The 14452-nt window shown below is 42.8% G+C and overlaps 1 protein-coding gene across 1 annotated transcript in view; it reads right to left on the reverse strand.

The window, feature by feature from the left end:
* Positions 1-1567: 1567 nt before the first annotated feature.
* COL4A1 (collagen type IV alpha 1 chain) overlaps positions 1568-14452 on the reverse strand; it is a 138730-nt gene continuing 125845 nt past the window's right edge. The window contains exons 45-53 of the mRNA XM_054719964.1: positions 13858-13929; positions 12642-12770; positions 11519-11617; positions 10373-10585; positions 9287-9464; positions 6373-6487; positions 5009-5181; positions 2968-3082; positions 1568-2017 (exon numbers count right to left, since the gene is read on the reverse strand). Coding sequence (XP_054575939.1) covers positions 3001-3082; positions 5009-5181; positions 6373-6487; positions 9287-9464; positions 10373-10585; positions 11519-11617; positions 12642-12770; positions 13858-13929 — 1061 coding nt within the window. The 3' untranslated portion in view covers positions 1568-2017; positions 2968-3000. The remainder of the gene's footprint in view (positions 2018-2967; positions 3083-5008; positions 5182-6372; positions 6488-9286; positions 9465-10372; positions 10586-11518; positions 11618-12641; positions 12771-13857; positions 13930-14452) is intronic.

Raw genomic sequence — 14452 nt, forward strand, 5'->3', positions numbered from 1 at the left:
TCGTTACCAGGGTTGAAGCGGGCATATATGTGCCTACATAGCGAGAGCTTCAGGGTTTTTTGGTGTGATGTAACTCTTCTGTGTACTGATTTTTATTATGGTTACATGAACTTATACATATGTTATAATTCATAGAACTGTACATCAAAATAAGTCCATTTTACTCTAGGATAATTTAATAATAAAACATATAAACTGCTTTCAGAAACAGGTATAAAATGCACAGGATCTGAATGTTGAGCGTCAAGGTATGATATGATCTCCTTTGTACTTTCCTATATCGACCAAACTGTATATAATAAATTATAATTTATGATTAATCAGTTTTACATGTAGAAATAAAATATTCTAAAATGGCTACACTATGGAGGTGATTAATATTTCTCAGTAACTTCAGCAGACATCAAGCCAAATGATTTTAGTTTAGTTTTTTTTTAATATATATTTTTAATTGATTTCAAAGAGGAAGGGAGAGGGAGAGATAGAAACATCAACAATGAGAATCATTATCGACTGCCTCCTGCATGCCCCCTACTGGGGATTGAGCTCGCAATCCAGGCATGTGCCCTTGACTGAAATTGAACCTGGGACCCTTAAATCCCCAGGCCAATGCTCTATCCACTGAGCCAAACCAGCTAGGGCTGATTTTAGTTTTCTTCTTTCCTATCCAATACTGTCTATTAACCTAACCACCCCTTTCCGTCCTTTTATCAATGATGGGAAGGAGGTGACCGAAATGAGACCTTGACTGATATCTCCTGATCAAGCAGTGAGGGGTCATGCTTGTAACTTATCCCATTTCATCCTCACTGCAACTCTGTGGGTATGAAAACCAAGAATATAACAATATTTAGAGCTTTTTCTTGAGCACGCAGTATTGCACTACATGGATCATATTTAGATCAAGTTGAAACTGAAACTTAGATCACCAGCGAAAAATAAATCTATCTTCTTTCTCTCCTACTTTAAGTGAGACTTGCAGTTCAACCCCATGCCTCACACTATCCATTGCATAACTATGACCTCAGGTCTCACCCCTAATGGATCCACTTTCAATGGTTGGATGTTGGTGTTATTCATCTCTAATTATCTTGCAACTATCCACTTCTTTTTTTTAAATATATTTTATTGATTTTTTTACAGAGAGGAAGGGAGAGAGATAGTTAGAAACATCGATAAGAGAGAAGCATCGATCAGCCGCCTCCTGCACACCCCCTCCTGGGGATGTGCCCGCAACCACGGTACATGCCCTTGACTGGAATTGAACCTGGGACCCTTTAGTCCGCAGGCCGATGCTCTATCCACTGAGCAAACCGGTTGGGGGATATCCACTTCTTAAAAAGTGGCAACCCTTGGTATTCCTACAATGAATGGAGAGGTAAATGGGTGGACATTGGCTGCCTGGATGGATAGATGGAAGGAATGGGTAGGGGGAGGAAGAGAGAGAGGGTAGAAGGGAGAGTGGGAGAAGACCATCCTTTTACTCTTTGTAATAATTCCTGTAAACGATGCCCAGTCTGTGACTCTTATTTGGAAGAACTGCAAACTAAATATGATCTAAGGTATGCAAAGCTTACAAATTTATTAGTGCAGAAACGTTCCTTTTCATGTTTCTGTGGCAATACTGGCGACAAATTAATAAAAGCTTAATTTTTATACAAATAGTTTTATTACAAATTTGAATTTTTAAAGAAATACACATTTAAAGAAATTACATCAAAGGCCTTAGTAGTCTTAAAAACGTTTTGGAGACTTTTAGTGAAATGTCATTTCGGGCATAGTGGCCCGGTTCTGCTCTCCTGCAATCCAGCCGCTCCCCTGCTGAAGTCTGAACACAGCTTGGAAAAAAACACGGAAGCCGCCTGAATGTGCTGACAGGTACAAACACTGATACTTTGATTTGACGGAGCTGTTTTTCACACTGGGCTGCAGAATGAGGAATACTCATCAAATGAAGGCCTTTTAAGGTTGTTGCTTTTGAAGTCAAGTCATTCAGTTTGTGATTAGTGTTTCAACCCTGAATATATTTAATACAGAATAAAAACAATAAGCTCAAAGTACATATTTCACCATAATAGACACCATATCCATGAACCTGGGTTTGGTTTTGGCAATACACAACTTTTTTTTTTTTTTTTTTTTGGTTTGGAGGTGAACAATCAAAATTGGTGTTTCACATTCAATACCCTTGTGTTTAAAAATCTATGTTAAAGGACAACACAGTCTTTTAAAGGAAGAATCTATGTCATAAGCTTTATTTTAACAGTGGAACTGACACTAAACACTTGATCTGCCTAACTGCTGACATCTATATAAATTACTAAAATATATATATATATATTTCATTTCTGCCTACTCTTGGACCATCTTTATTCCACAGGATATTGGTGATTTCTGCAAAAGCAGCTGCGTAGTACCACACATAGCAGAAAGACCTAAATTTATATTTGGGGATCAAAAGATGTGGCCGCTGAGCCCGTAATTCCACTTGGAGGTTCGAAACACCGTTTTCACGTGACTATTCTTTGTACAGACCAAGGGACCTGAATTTTGAAACAGCTAGACAGTGACATAAACAAACATTTCATCCGGGGGGTGAAAAATGACTCTATTATCATACAAGACTGAAAACGGGCGTTCACACAGTATGGAAGGCCCCGCACACCTCCTAGCACCCTTGGGTTTTCTGATGGAGTTCTCATTTCACACATCAGTGCACTGGATTGTAGAACAGACTTATATTTTTATTTCGTCAGAAGTGCCATTTGGCATGTCACTACGGACAGCTTATCGATGTCTCTGTTTCTCCTTCAGCAAGTAGAGGCCAATGAAGCAGGGTGTGTTAGTTACGCGGATTCCTATAAGGCACTTTACGGTTTTCATACTGGACAGTGAGGTACACAGGATATATTTCTAGGGTTCGTTGCTGTTAAAAAAAAGAGGAAGGGGAAGAGGAGGGAGTAGCACCATGTTGTGACGTTAGCTGAGAGCTGGGCTTCATTATGTTCTTCTCATACAGACTTGGCAGCGGCTGACGTGCGTGCGCAGCTCCCCAGCCTTCAAGGTGGACGGCGTGGGCTTCCTACGATGCAAAAAACAGCCAGCTGTCACTTCACTGCTTGTCAAAACCGCAGGCACATCTGTCAGCCCTCCCACCTGCCCGGAGATCTCCAAGGGGTCAGATGAGGATGTGCTCCGACCCCATGACCAACAGCCACCATTATTCAGCCTGACTCTGAGTGGGCACCTTGCTGGGGCATCGCCTGGCCTTCATAACTCATGGAGCCATGCCAGTTATCACCTTCATTCCCCATCCCCGGGCCCTGAGGTTAGTGACGTTCCCGGGAGCACATAGAGAGTGAAGGTATCCTATGTCTGCTTGCCTCCAAAGTCTCAACCACTCCCCCCTATCCCCGCCCCCCGCTGCACCACCTGCCTCCTTGACCTATAGTTTAACTTTGTCTTCTCAACCCGATTATAAACTCCTCCAGGGGAAGAAGATATTGGTCTTCTCCGAAATACTTCACAAGTTCTCATCAAATGTTTACGGAATGCTACAATGAGCAACAAGTCTGGGAAAATTAACTAGCCTTCGAGATACTTTTATAACGTTCGAAGGATTTATATGCAGGTGGTCTGATTGATGGTCAAAGAGAAAGGAAGACATTTAGTGCCCCAAATGCTTCCTTGATCTTAAAAATCCTACCTTGTTTTGGCTACCAGAAAGGTAGAGACTGAACTAAAATTGACAGATAAAAATTCTATTAAAACCAAAGGAATCATATAAGCAGAGTATTTTGCCCTAAAATTAAGGCTGCTTAATGTTAGTAACCTTTGGTGAAAATCCTAGTGCCCCCAAACTATTTTTTAAGGTAATAATATTAGGATATTTCCTAATTTTGTTAAGAAAGCACTTTAGTTCATTGTATCAGGATATGGTTCAAAAATACCCCAATTTTTACCTATTTACCCTGTAACACAAAGCTCCAGGAGCTGATTGATACATGCATTAAGTGCCCATTTTGGGAGCTAATGGTTAAATTCTATCTGTAAAGGTGACATCAAGTTTCCAGTTGCCTAAAAAGTCTCATGCAAGCTACCAATTAGGCACCTGGTGATGTTCTGATGCTTAAAGAATTGTGAGTGGCAAGTGTATAGCTTCACCTTTTATGGTCTAAGCTACAAAGAGACAGGGTCATAGCAGAGTTCCACAAAATTCTCTCCAAAAAGGCAAAGACAGAAGGGCTTATCTCCAGGGGTGAGAAGCATTTATTCTGGGAAAGAATAGTAAGTAACCGCTCAGGCTCCGTCGGCCTCCTACATCCACTCCAGCAGGGGCCGCAGCTAGAACTAAACAACAGCTAGAGGCCCCCTCATGTGCTCCTGTCCATTGGGGATCAGGCAGGACTCCAAACTAACTTCAACAAGGTCAGCAGCCTCCTGGGACAGGCATTTGAAAGGTGAAATTTTGGCAATGGAAAAGGAAGGAAAAGAAGGCCTTCCCTTTCCATTTCAGCTACATTTGTACTGAAATTTATTTTTATTTGCAGGTGTCTAAAAAACAAAGTCATGTTAAGCCACTCAGAACTACACAGCACATTAACTTCTGCCTTATAAATGCAATGAAATGACTGCTGCTTACTTTCCTCTCTCACTGAGTGTTAAAGATACGGTATTTTTAAATGCTCTTTGAAGGTTTTAATTGCTTTAATTACATTCTAGTGGGTGCACCTAGAAAAATGAAAAACGACCTTTGTTCTTTCACGGTTCTTCAGTCAATGAGAGAATTAAGCCCATCGCCTATGCTCTGCCTTTGAAAATTGTCTCGACTCTCTGCCCATGTAGACCAGAATCAGATATTCGCTGCTACACGTGGATGAGCACTCCTAATTACTGCTTCATAACGATCTTTGAGACTTTGTGCTGGAAGGTATATGGATCAGGGATGATTAAAAATAAAGACCACAACCGGGAGAGGGTGCTACAAGAGAAGGTCATTCCGACTTACTTGAACATCTCATTTCTCTCTATAGTGGCAAGCCAAAAGCTGTAAGCATTTGCATAGTAATTACAAGTCCCACGGCCGTGGCACTCGATGAATGGCGCACTTCTAAACTCTTCCAGACAGGACCCGGGGGATGCGAGGGCTTGGCCAGAACCTTCGGCACCAGCGCTGGTGTGCTGCGGAACAAAGGGACCATGTGTCAGCAATTCCCACTCACCGACAGCAGAGGGCGTCACTGTCTCCAGGGAGGAGCCAGAGCGCTCCCTGCCAGGAAGCCAGCTCTCAGCCTCATGCAATCACCAGGGAACACACTCATGCCCACACTGCTCACACACTGGGCACGGCATTACTCCACACAGCACCAGAAACCAGTCAGCCACTCCTCCCAAAGTAGGAGATGCCAGTCCAGCTTCATTAGAATTTAAAGAAATGCTTTTCTCACTATGTCTTATTTTTGAAACAGTGAAACCTCTTCCAACTGGGGAGATGCAACAAGAGCCAAAATGTGCAAATGATGCTATAACCAACTGATGTGACATCAGACTTTCTAAATTAAATTATATCCTATACTTTCTAGATTAGATACTATATATCCTTTTATAAGGGAAAGAAAAATCATCGATTTTTCTTTAAAGAGGGAATTGAACAAGAAAGAGAGAAATGAATAACTACTAATGTAACTGTTAAATTGCATTTTGGTCTAATGGCTTACAATGGTGATGTGGAAAGTATGTGTGCAGGGTCATTTATTGGGCGTTAGTCTAGTAGAACCTGATCTTACAAGTTCTGAGCTTTCATAGACTCAAGCAATACTTTAAATCGAGGCAATAAAATAAAATAAGAAACTACAATGGACCTCAAAGAGGCACCATGTTTCCTGTTGTAATTGGTTTTTCAGGGGAAGGGAACATCCAGGGCATCTGGCATCTGGGGCAGCTGGGTGACGGGGGCAGTCTCACTCCACATGAAGAGTGTGGACATTCATGCTCCCAGATATAGTGCGGAAGAGGCTGCACACTGTTAGCCAACACTCTGCTGCTCTCCTCCTGACTCGAGTTTCTGCCTTCGGGCTTGCGTGCTTTAGTAAATGTGTACCTCCCTCCTCTTCTACCTGACTAGGAAATGACGCCTGTCCTCCCAGCTACCTAGTCCTAGAGCAGCCCCTCCCTAGGCAAGAGGAGGGCCCTGGCTGGGCACTGGATCCCCTGCGGTTCCCAGCAGAGCAGGCCAGACCCTGGAGATCCAATGGAAGCTGGGTCTAAGCAGGAGGAGCCACAGAACTGAGAAGGTGGCGGCATCAGAGAGTAGAGGTGGGGGTGTTAGTAGGGGGCTCCCCCAGGGAAATATGGAGTCTCCCAAATACTTACCATCACAAAGGAATAGCCAATCCAGAGTGAGGACCACCCGTTGGGGCACTGCGGGATCTGAATGGTCTGGCTGTGCACAGCCATCACCATGGCTGGCGCCTCACACACCGCACACCTGGAAGGGACCAGAACAAAGATACTCGGCACAGCTGAAGGGATGGCCCAGGATGAAGCCTTTACTTGTTCATGACTTTCCCATTATTTGCAGCCAATCTCTTCACTAGATCTGATTCAATTAAATGTTTATCAAATGGATAATGTGCCCACTGCTTGCACTCTCCTTGGTGTCATAAGCCTGTCTCCGTATTAAAATATTAAATTCAAAAATACATCCAACACATAAGATTTAACTATCTGCTTTGTCGAAGGAGGAAAATGGAAAAGCCACACTGTAACAGCGCCATCTCCCAGAGGGGCCGGGGCTACTGTATCTTCCGCTTTCTCTTTTGTGTTTCCAGTTTTTTAACAATGAGCTTGTAGTTCAGCAAACACAATTAATGCTTGGTGAAATCCAAGTGCTACCAGCCATTGGTTTTAAGCTAGGAATCATCTAAGATATAAGAAATGCATTTAGTGACTTAGAATCGCCAAGGCAAACAATGCACCTGAGGCTGGGTGTCCACATGAGCCTCCTTCAGGAGACCTGTTCCAGACCCGGGGCCAACACACCAGTAACGAGTCCCTGTCCTGGGCCAAGGCTGTCACTGGGACCCCTGAAGCTGGAGTCAGTCCCAAAGAACCCTCCCCAGGACCGACACCTCCTAACCAGGCTGCCTCGCACACAGCCGTCCAGGAATAAATTAAAACAACCCACACTGCTCTGACTCAGACCCCCCTCAACGAAGGGAACCCTTTAATGATGAGATAATGTTTTGTTAAAAAAAAGAAAGAAAGAAAGAAAATAAAAGAAACACCAGCAGGAAAATAATTATATTCAAGTCACAAAATGAACAGAGTGTTAGCAACGCTGATAAATGACTATAGATGGTGTTAATAATTACACCTAGTTATGCTGGAACATTTGCATGAAAATGGATGAGGAGTGGGAAGAGGACCTAAATTAGTCATTCGATTTTCCATGGACTTGGGGGGAGGTGTGTGTGGTGTGTGCAATTTTCTATTTTCTTCACACAAATGCAGATGAATTAAAAGGCTCGGTTAAGCGACAGTTACTGAAATTGGCCTTATACATCTGCCACCATCTGCCTGCCAGACACAGAATCCAGAAATACAGCACGAAGGAAAGGCTCGCTCTAGGCTAGGGGGACGCAAGGGGCTGTGCGGGAGGTGGTCCTGACCCTGTCAGATGGCTGATTAGGAAACACAGAACCACAGTTAATGAGCTCTTCGGTCCCTTAAAATTCACAGTCTAATTCCCCATATAATTTGTGTAAGAAACTAAGGTCACAGTTAGATATGTCGAAGCCAGAACCAGAACTCAGTTCTTTCTGCTCTCAAACCAGTGGTCTTACTAATACAACAATGAAACAACCCAGTTTTACGATGATTCCTGCCTTTAGAAAGCCAGGAAGTTTCTTCTTAGAAGCCCTCAGAAGAAATACGTTAAATCCTGAGAGTTATTGAGAACCTAAGTTAAGTAACCATGGAAACTGCTTCTGACGAGGCCAGGAGACATGGGCAGCATTATTTCCAAAAGGAAATGTGAGGTATATATACGGCTGAAGGAGCAACGGGCTTAAAGGATACAGGTTCCCTTCACGCTGTGTTTCTATGGGCCAGTTAACAGAAAGATGGAAAAAGCCTGGAATGCACAATACTGGGCCATTTAAATGGCTCATGCTTACAGAACTAGGGGTTTCTTACTGAAATTAATGGGACCACAGAGAAAAGCACACTGAGTCACAGGCTTCTAAAGCCCTGTTTTTGGAATATTCCACATACATGTCAGAGCCCCGGTGTTCTCCACCAAACCAAGGTCAAATGTCAGTTTTATCAAAAAGGTAAATAGAAAACAAAAATGAAAAGTCATGTTCTACCTGTTGTCCAAGGGAAGCTAAACAAAAACACAAAGGCGGTTAGTTTTCCTTCTCACACACTCAGCACAGTTCTGAGCAAGAAAAGTCTTATCCCACAACAGTCCACAGCCCCACATGGACACTTAGAAAGTATTGTCTGTGTTTTGAAAAATGCCACTCAGGAAGGGTAATACATGATTTTCCCCATTTCAGACTCATAATATACATTTTCTTAAAGCTGACAAGAAAAATCAAATGAAGTCTGGAGATTATTTTAATGTAAGGCAATAAAAAAACCTATGATTTTCCTATTTATTAGGCATCTCTCAGCCTTTCTGGTTCCAGGATCCTACATGGAACAGTTCTCTTAATAAGACTGTGATCTCGCCCAGCCAGATCAGTGGTTGAGCCTCGACCTATGAACCAGGAGATCACAGTTCAATTCCCGGTCAGGGCACATGCCCAGGTTGTGGGCTGGATCCTCAGTAGGGAGCGTGCAGGAGTCAGCCAATCAATGATTCCCTCTCATCATTGATGTTTCTATTTCTCTCTCCCTTTCCCTTCCTCTCTGAAGTCAATAAAAATATTTTTAAATGGTTATGATAAATCTAATGTTATGGGTGTTTTACTATAATTAAAAATAATTAATTTTTTTTGATAATTTCACAGGGGTATGAGCAATTCATAAAAAAAGAATGTCTTAAAAGGCTCCTTACGGAGGTCACTATTTAAGGGGGGAAAGTTAAAAACACTTTTCTAATGCTTGCTGAGGACTCCAGTGACATTGCTTTGCTCATGGGAGGAAAGACAACCAACTCATGAGTGAGTCATATGAGGTATGAATCCTGTTCTAGAGCTGGCATTTGAAAAAAAAACACCTCTGTCTGTCTAGACTATAAGCAATTTTTCTTCTTCAATTATACATCTGCTCGACTCACCTGCTAATAAATGGTCTAATATTGTCCCCGGCGATGGGTGCCATGGACATTGGCATGGGCTCCGGGGTGGACAACCAGTAGGAATAATCATTTCGGGAGGCGAAGTTGCAGACATTGTTGATGTTGCAGAACAGGAAGGGCATGGTACTGAACTTGCGCAGGCAGCTTCCGGCCGTGCCTGGAGGCGCAGGGAGAGATGGCAGGTGAAGGATTTGCTTTCTAATTCACTGTCTACCTCTGTGTCACATGATTTTGAGCTGGCTAATAATGAAAGACATATATTCAACCTAATCATTAAAATGGGAATAAAATTCTTTAAGAATTATAAATAGAAGGTAGTAAATATACCAAAGAACTAGTCTGATTGTAAATGAGCATTCAATTAAATCTAAAGTAATCAAGAAAAGAGAGGTACTAAAGAGAATTATATATGACATTTAGATTGAATTCTAAAATATATTTAACACGGGGTCCCTTCTACAATGGGTATGAACATAGTGGACACTGCCTTTAATGGCATTTTTGCCAAAAATGCGGAGATGCTCTTTATATAGCCCCTTGCCGTCTGATGTTAAGACCTAACCTGGATTTTGCAGTGGAGGGTATCTGGGGGGGACTAAGGAAATGACCACAGATATGAACTTTCTGCTGATCTAAACTAATATCAGGGACACAATTTAGAACATGCAGAAAAACATTTGGACAGAATAACATGGGACTTTAAAAAAAAAAAAAAGAGCCACAGTAAAGCTGCTCTATTTTAAACCTATCAATGCAAACTTTCAAGTGTGTATTTCAAAACTCTTGGTCCTACTTGATAAATTGAAGAAGAGATCCAAAGCTTTATTAATTTAAAATTTTTCAAAGATCCAGCTTTTACATTTTCTGGGCTTCCCATTTAGTAATACAGTAGCCAACTGATGGCTCATTTGGCAAGGATGGAGGAAAACGGGGCTAAGCCCTCTTTTCATTAATTAGGTCTTCATGGCACCCTGAACTACAGGACCAGAGCTGAATACAGCTCTCCACCACCGAGGCCCTCAACAAATCCATGTTGGATGAATCATACATTCGTAAATGTCTCACCTAAGTCCTGTCCGTGGGCCCTTTCATTGCCTTGCACGTAGAGCAAAGAGTACCCATGGTAAAGAATTTTGGTCCCGGGAGGACACTGCGGATCATCTATTGTTTGACTGTGCCTGGTCACAAGGAAGCCATGATCAACGGATGGGGTGCCTGGGGGACCCATGGATCCTGGCAACCCATCAGGGCCGGGTGGTCCTGGAAACCCTCTTGGACCTGGAAGATAGAAGAGAAAATGGTTTCCCTAGTCCCAGACATGTTCCTCTGAAAGGCTCCAAGCAAGACCAGTCAAATACAACAACCCACCTTCTTCTTGCTACCTTAGCTTTTCTTTTTTATATACTACCATACGATGTTTTATAAGCAAAGCAGATGCTCAAAACTATTTAGTCCAATGAGTAAATAAAATATGTGAAAAGGAATATATGAATAAATGGAATAAATGATGTGATTTCATGCATGTGATGCATATAGCATTTGGAGGCTTCTCTAGGAAAGAATTATTATAGAATTATTAAAAACAACCTCCTTTTAAAGTGGCTTCTCTTCCATATCGACCCAAAGCCTGCGCATGGAAACAGGACAGTAAGAAAGCATCCATGCAGTGGGTCCTTCCATCCCCTGGGGTAACTGTGCTGCCTGGGAAACTGTTCACACACCTTCTGCTGGGCTGAGCCCTTTGTTCAGTCACCCGATGCCCCGAACCTTCAGCATCTCGGTCATTTATGGGATATTTGAGTTCCTGCTTCCTAGGGAAGCAGGCCGACTTCACATCAGGGCAGACAAGGGCCCTTTGGCCAACACTGGCATCGTCATCCCCTTTCCCTTGTCCTTTGCTGAAACGGAATTTCTGAGGCTGCAGCCTGCTTCCCTCATAGAAAACCACACGGGGCCATCAAACTTGGCCTCCTTTCAGCAACATCTGGGAAACATTGCGCTTTGATCAACGTCTGCCTCACTACACAGAAAAAGTGATGACAACCCTTTAACTCTTCTACAGGATCCAATTTCTTCTAAGAAACAGACTTCTTTGGAAATCTTTCAAATAACATCTTCAACTCCATTTTGCAGTTTTCCGCACACCGGGGCCTACTGCTTCTAACCCAGAGACACAGTAATAAGGCTGGGAGACTGCTGCAGCAAACCTACCAGGAGGTCCAGAGGGTCCCCTCTCTCCTTTCTGGCCAGGGGCACCATCAAAGCCGGGACTACCTGGTGGTCCAGGTATGCCCACTGATCCCGTCACACCTAAAGGAAGAGAAAGAGAAGTTAGGCTCCGGTCCTAGAGAGCAGAAGGCTGTATCGTTCACTTCCCCGTTGAAATGTGCTCTCTAGCCTTCTGGAAGGCAAGCGGCAGGCCTCCGACTGCAGATAAATGTCTTCCCAGAGAAGCACGATTGCTTCCTGCAAAGCCCTGTACACAGGTCACCAAGGCAGCTGCCAAATGGACCTGTGAATGGGTGAACGTTTCATCTTCCCATGCAGAGCTCTCCCTAGTTTCTTGCTATTACTATTGCTATTGTTTGGCAGATCGTTTTTGGAAAAGGCAGGCTGTGTGGGCGGGGAGGGAGCTATCTGACACATTTTTACCTTCTCAAGTGTGTCCCCCTTGACCATATTCCAGCATCTCAAATAATTTTTAGGCAACAGATATACTGACAATAGATAATATTTCTTTTCATGTGTATAGTTTTATCTGAGGTAGTTTAAACTTACATTTTCCTATATGCTACCTTTCAATTCTAAATGTTTTCATTCTCCTTTATTTTTCACCCACCCCTTTCCAATAGCTCTTAAAATAGGAAGTATTTAGCCCAAATAAGCAGAGAGAGAGTCTAGGTTAGGTTAGAATGCCTGGGAACAACAGAAATTAGCACAAGTCTTTGACAGTTGGGTAGAGCTTCGGGACCAACTGCGGAGAGCTCCAGTTCTTACTGTTTTAGGTGGCTGCTCCTGCCCACCCCACCCCTCCCTCCCCCAGCCCCCAGTATGTCCTAGCTGGGAACAATGATGTAGTTCCTTTCACCCATGTTTTTCTAAGTGATGTGCTAGGTTGTATGTTCTTCTAGCTATTCCTATATTTTCATTCTGGCTGTTTTAGGTCCACTCAAAAACTTTGTTTGGTTTTGATATGCATTAAAGAAAGGTAAGAAAATCCTATTCAAATAGGTGATTATGTAGTCATTACCCAGAGACACATGTGTGGAGAGGAAAGCCTGCCCTCTTCCCTCCTGACCCTCACTCCTCCCCTGCACAGCCCGGTTCATCTTACCTTGCTGTCCTTTGGGGCCTGGAGGTCCCTGAAACCCTTTCATACCGGCGGGACCCTCAGGACCAGGGAGCCCTGGCTCCCCTTTGACAATTTGGTAGGGACCCGGGGGTCCAGGGGGACCGGGAAGACCTGTGGGAAACAGGGATACCACTGATCAATTTCACTGTCAGCATATGGTGCCCGAAAGAGCTTCCAAAGAAAAGTCCAATGTGAAACCCAATCCAAACAGAATGTTTCTCAGATGGAAAATCATCAAAAACACAAGTAATCATATCCTCATAAGTCATACATGTTGCCTGCACACATTTATTATTTCACCTAAAATCCTGGGGACTGGAACACACATTGGGTTGTTGATGCGAACTGCCTGGACGCCCTGACGACCACCATCCGGCCCTCACTTGAACACTGCCAGGAAGTGAAGCTCACTCTCTCCAGGCGTCTCTCTTGTGACTTGGATAGCGCCCATATTTGCAATGAGAAAGTTTTTCTCATACTTATCAGAAATCTGCCTCACTGTACATTATAGCCACTGGTCTTACTTTTTAATGGTGAATAAACTTAATCCTTCTTCTGCGTGACAGATCTTGAAATATGTGCAATAATAAGAGTTTGCAGAGGAGTCTGAGGTCTGCCTCAATCTCCCTTCTTCAACCAAGCACTCCCTAATTCTCTCACTCTTCCCAGACACATTCCCCCTTTTATTTTCTTTCCTGACATGCCACTTCTCACTGCATTTCAATTGCTCATTCTCTCCCTTGGAACAAGGTTTAAAAAAAAACTAAACACAGCTCCAGAAATAAGGTCTGCCCTGCAAAGTTACAATGGGATGCACTGTACTTAATTAAACCACTTCTAAAATTATCCTGTGCTTTTCGAAGCCACTACACTCTGTCGACTCCTAGTGCGGGGGAGAGGCTGACCTCTTCCTGTGAAGAACTCCTTACTGTCCAACCAGAATTCATTCATCCTACTTGTGCGAGATCGATGTCATTCCTATTATGACTTCAAGTCGTTGATTTCAAGGTAAGTCACTGGTAAAAATGTCTACCAGATTAGTCAAATATAGCAATTCTGACTAGCTACCAAAGAATTTGGTTGATGAACTATTTTCTAATGACCTTCAAGCCTTTTCACATCGGTAAAACCAAATACCCTAATTATGTGAGTTCAATCAAATCCGTAAGGCACCTTCCAATGAAGCACGTTATCCTACCTTTAGATCCAGGGAAACCTTGGTCTCCTTGGTCTCCTTTAATTCCCTGAAGGCCAGGGAGACCTTTCTGACCTGGAAGAAAGCACGACATGGTCTTTGTACAAAATCACAAAAGATATACAAGTATGTATATGCATAGACATGTGTAAATATACACACATATGTGCATATGTATATACATGTGTGAATATACACGTGTACATGTGTACACACATATGCATATACATACACACAGTGAAATTTTTCCATTTAGGCTTATGGAAGAAAAGAGTATTACTTCTGGTCAACTATGTAAAACTTTAGATGAAACTCTTCTTTCAAGAACCCAAAAACCACATTTTCAAACATGCAACAAACTGCAAAATGGTCACAACCAGTGGAGGGGAACATGATACTGTTTTTGGACACATTCTGATTCACACATGTCCCCAAATAGACCACAAAACACCTGCACGCTGAGAATTTGTTTTATGTACCTTTCATTCATATGTATCTGATTCAAAAGTAAAAATCAATGTCTGAACGCTGGTAGGCACCCCTACATAGTTGCTCAATACATTAATAAGTTAATGAATGGCCAAAATCCATGACTTCT

Source organism: Eptesicus fuscus, chromosome 8 (genome assembly GCF_027574615.1).
Source record: "Eptesicus fuscus isolate TK198812 chromosome 8, DD_ASM_mEF_20220401, whole genome shotgun sequence".
In the NCBI taxonomy this organism is placed as follows: domain Eukaryota; kingdom Metazoa; phylum Chordata; class Mammalia; order Chiroptera; family Vespertilionidae; genus Eptesicus; species Eptesicus fuscus.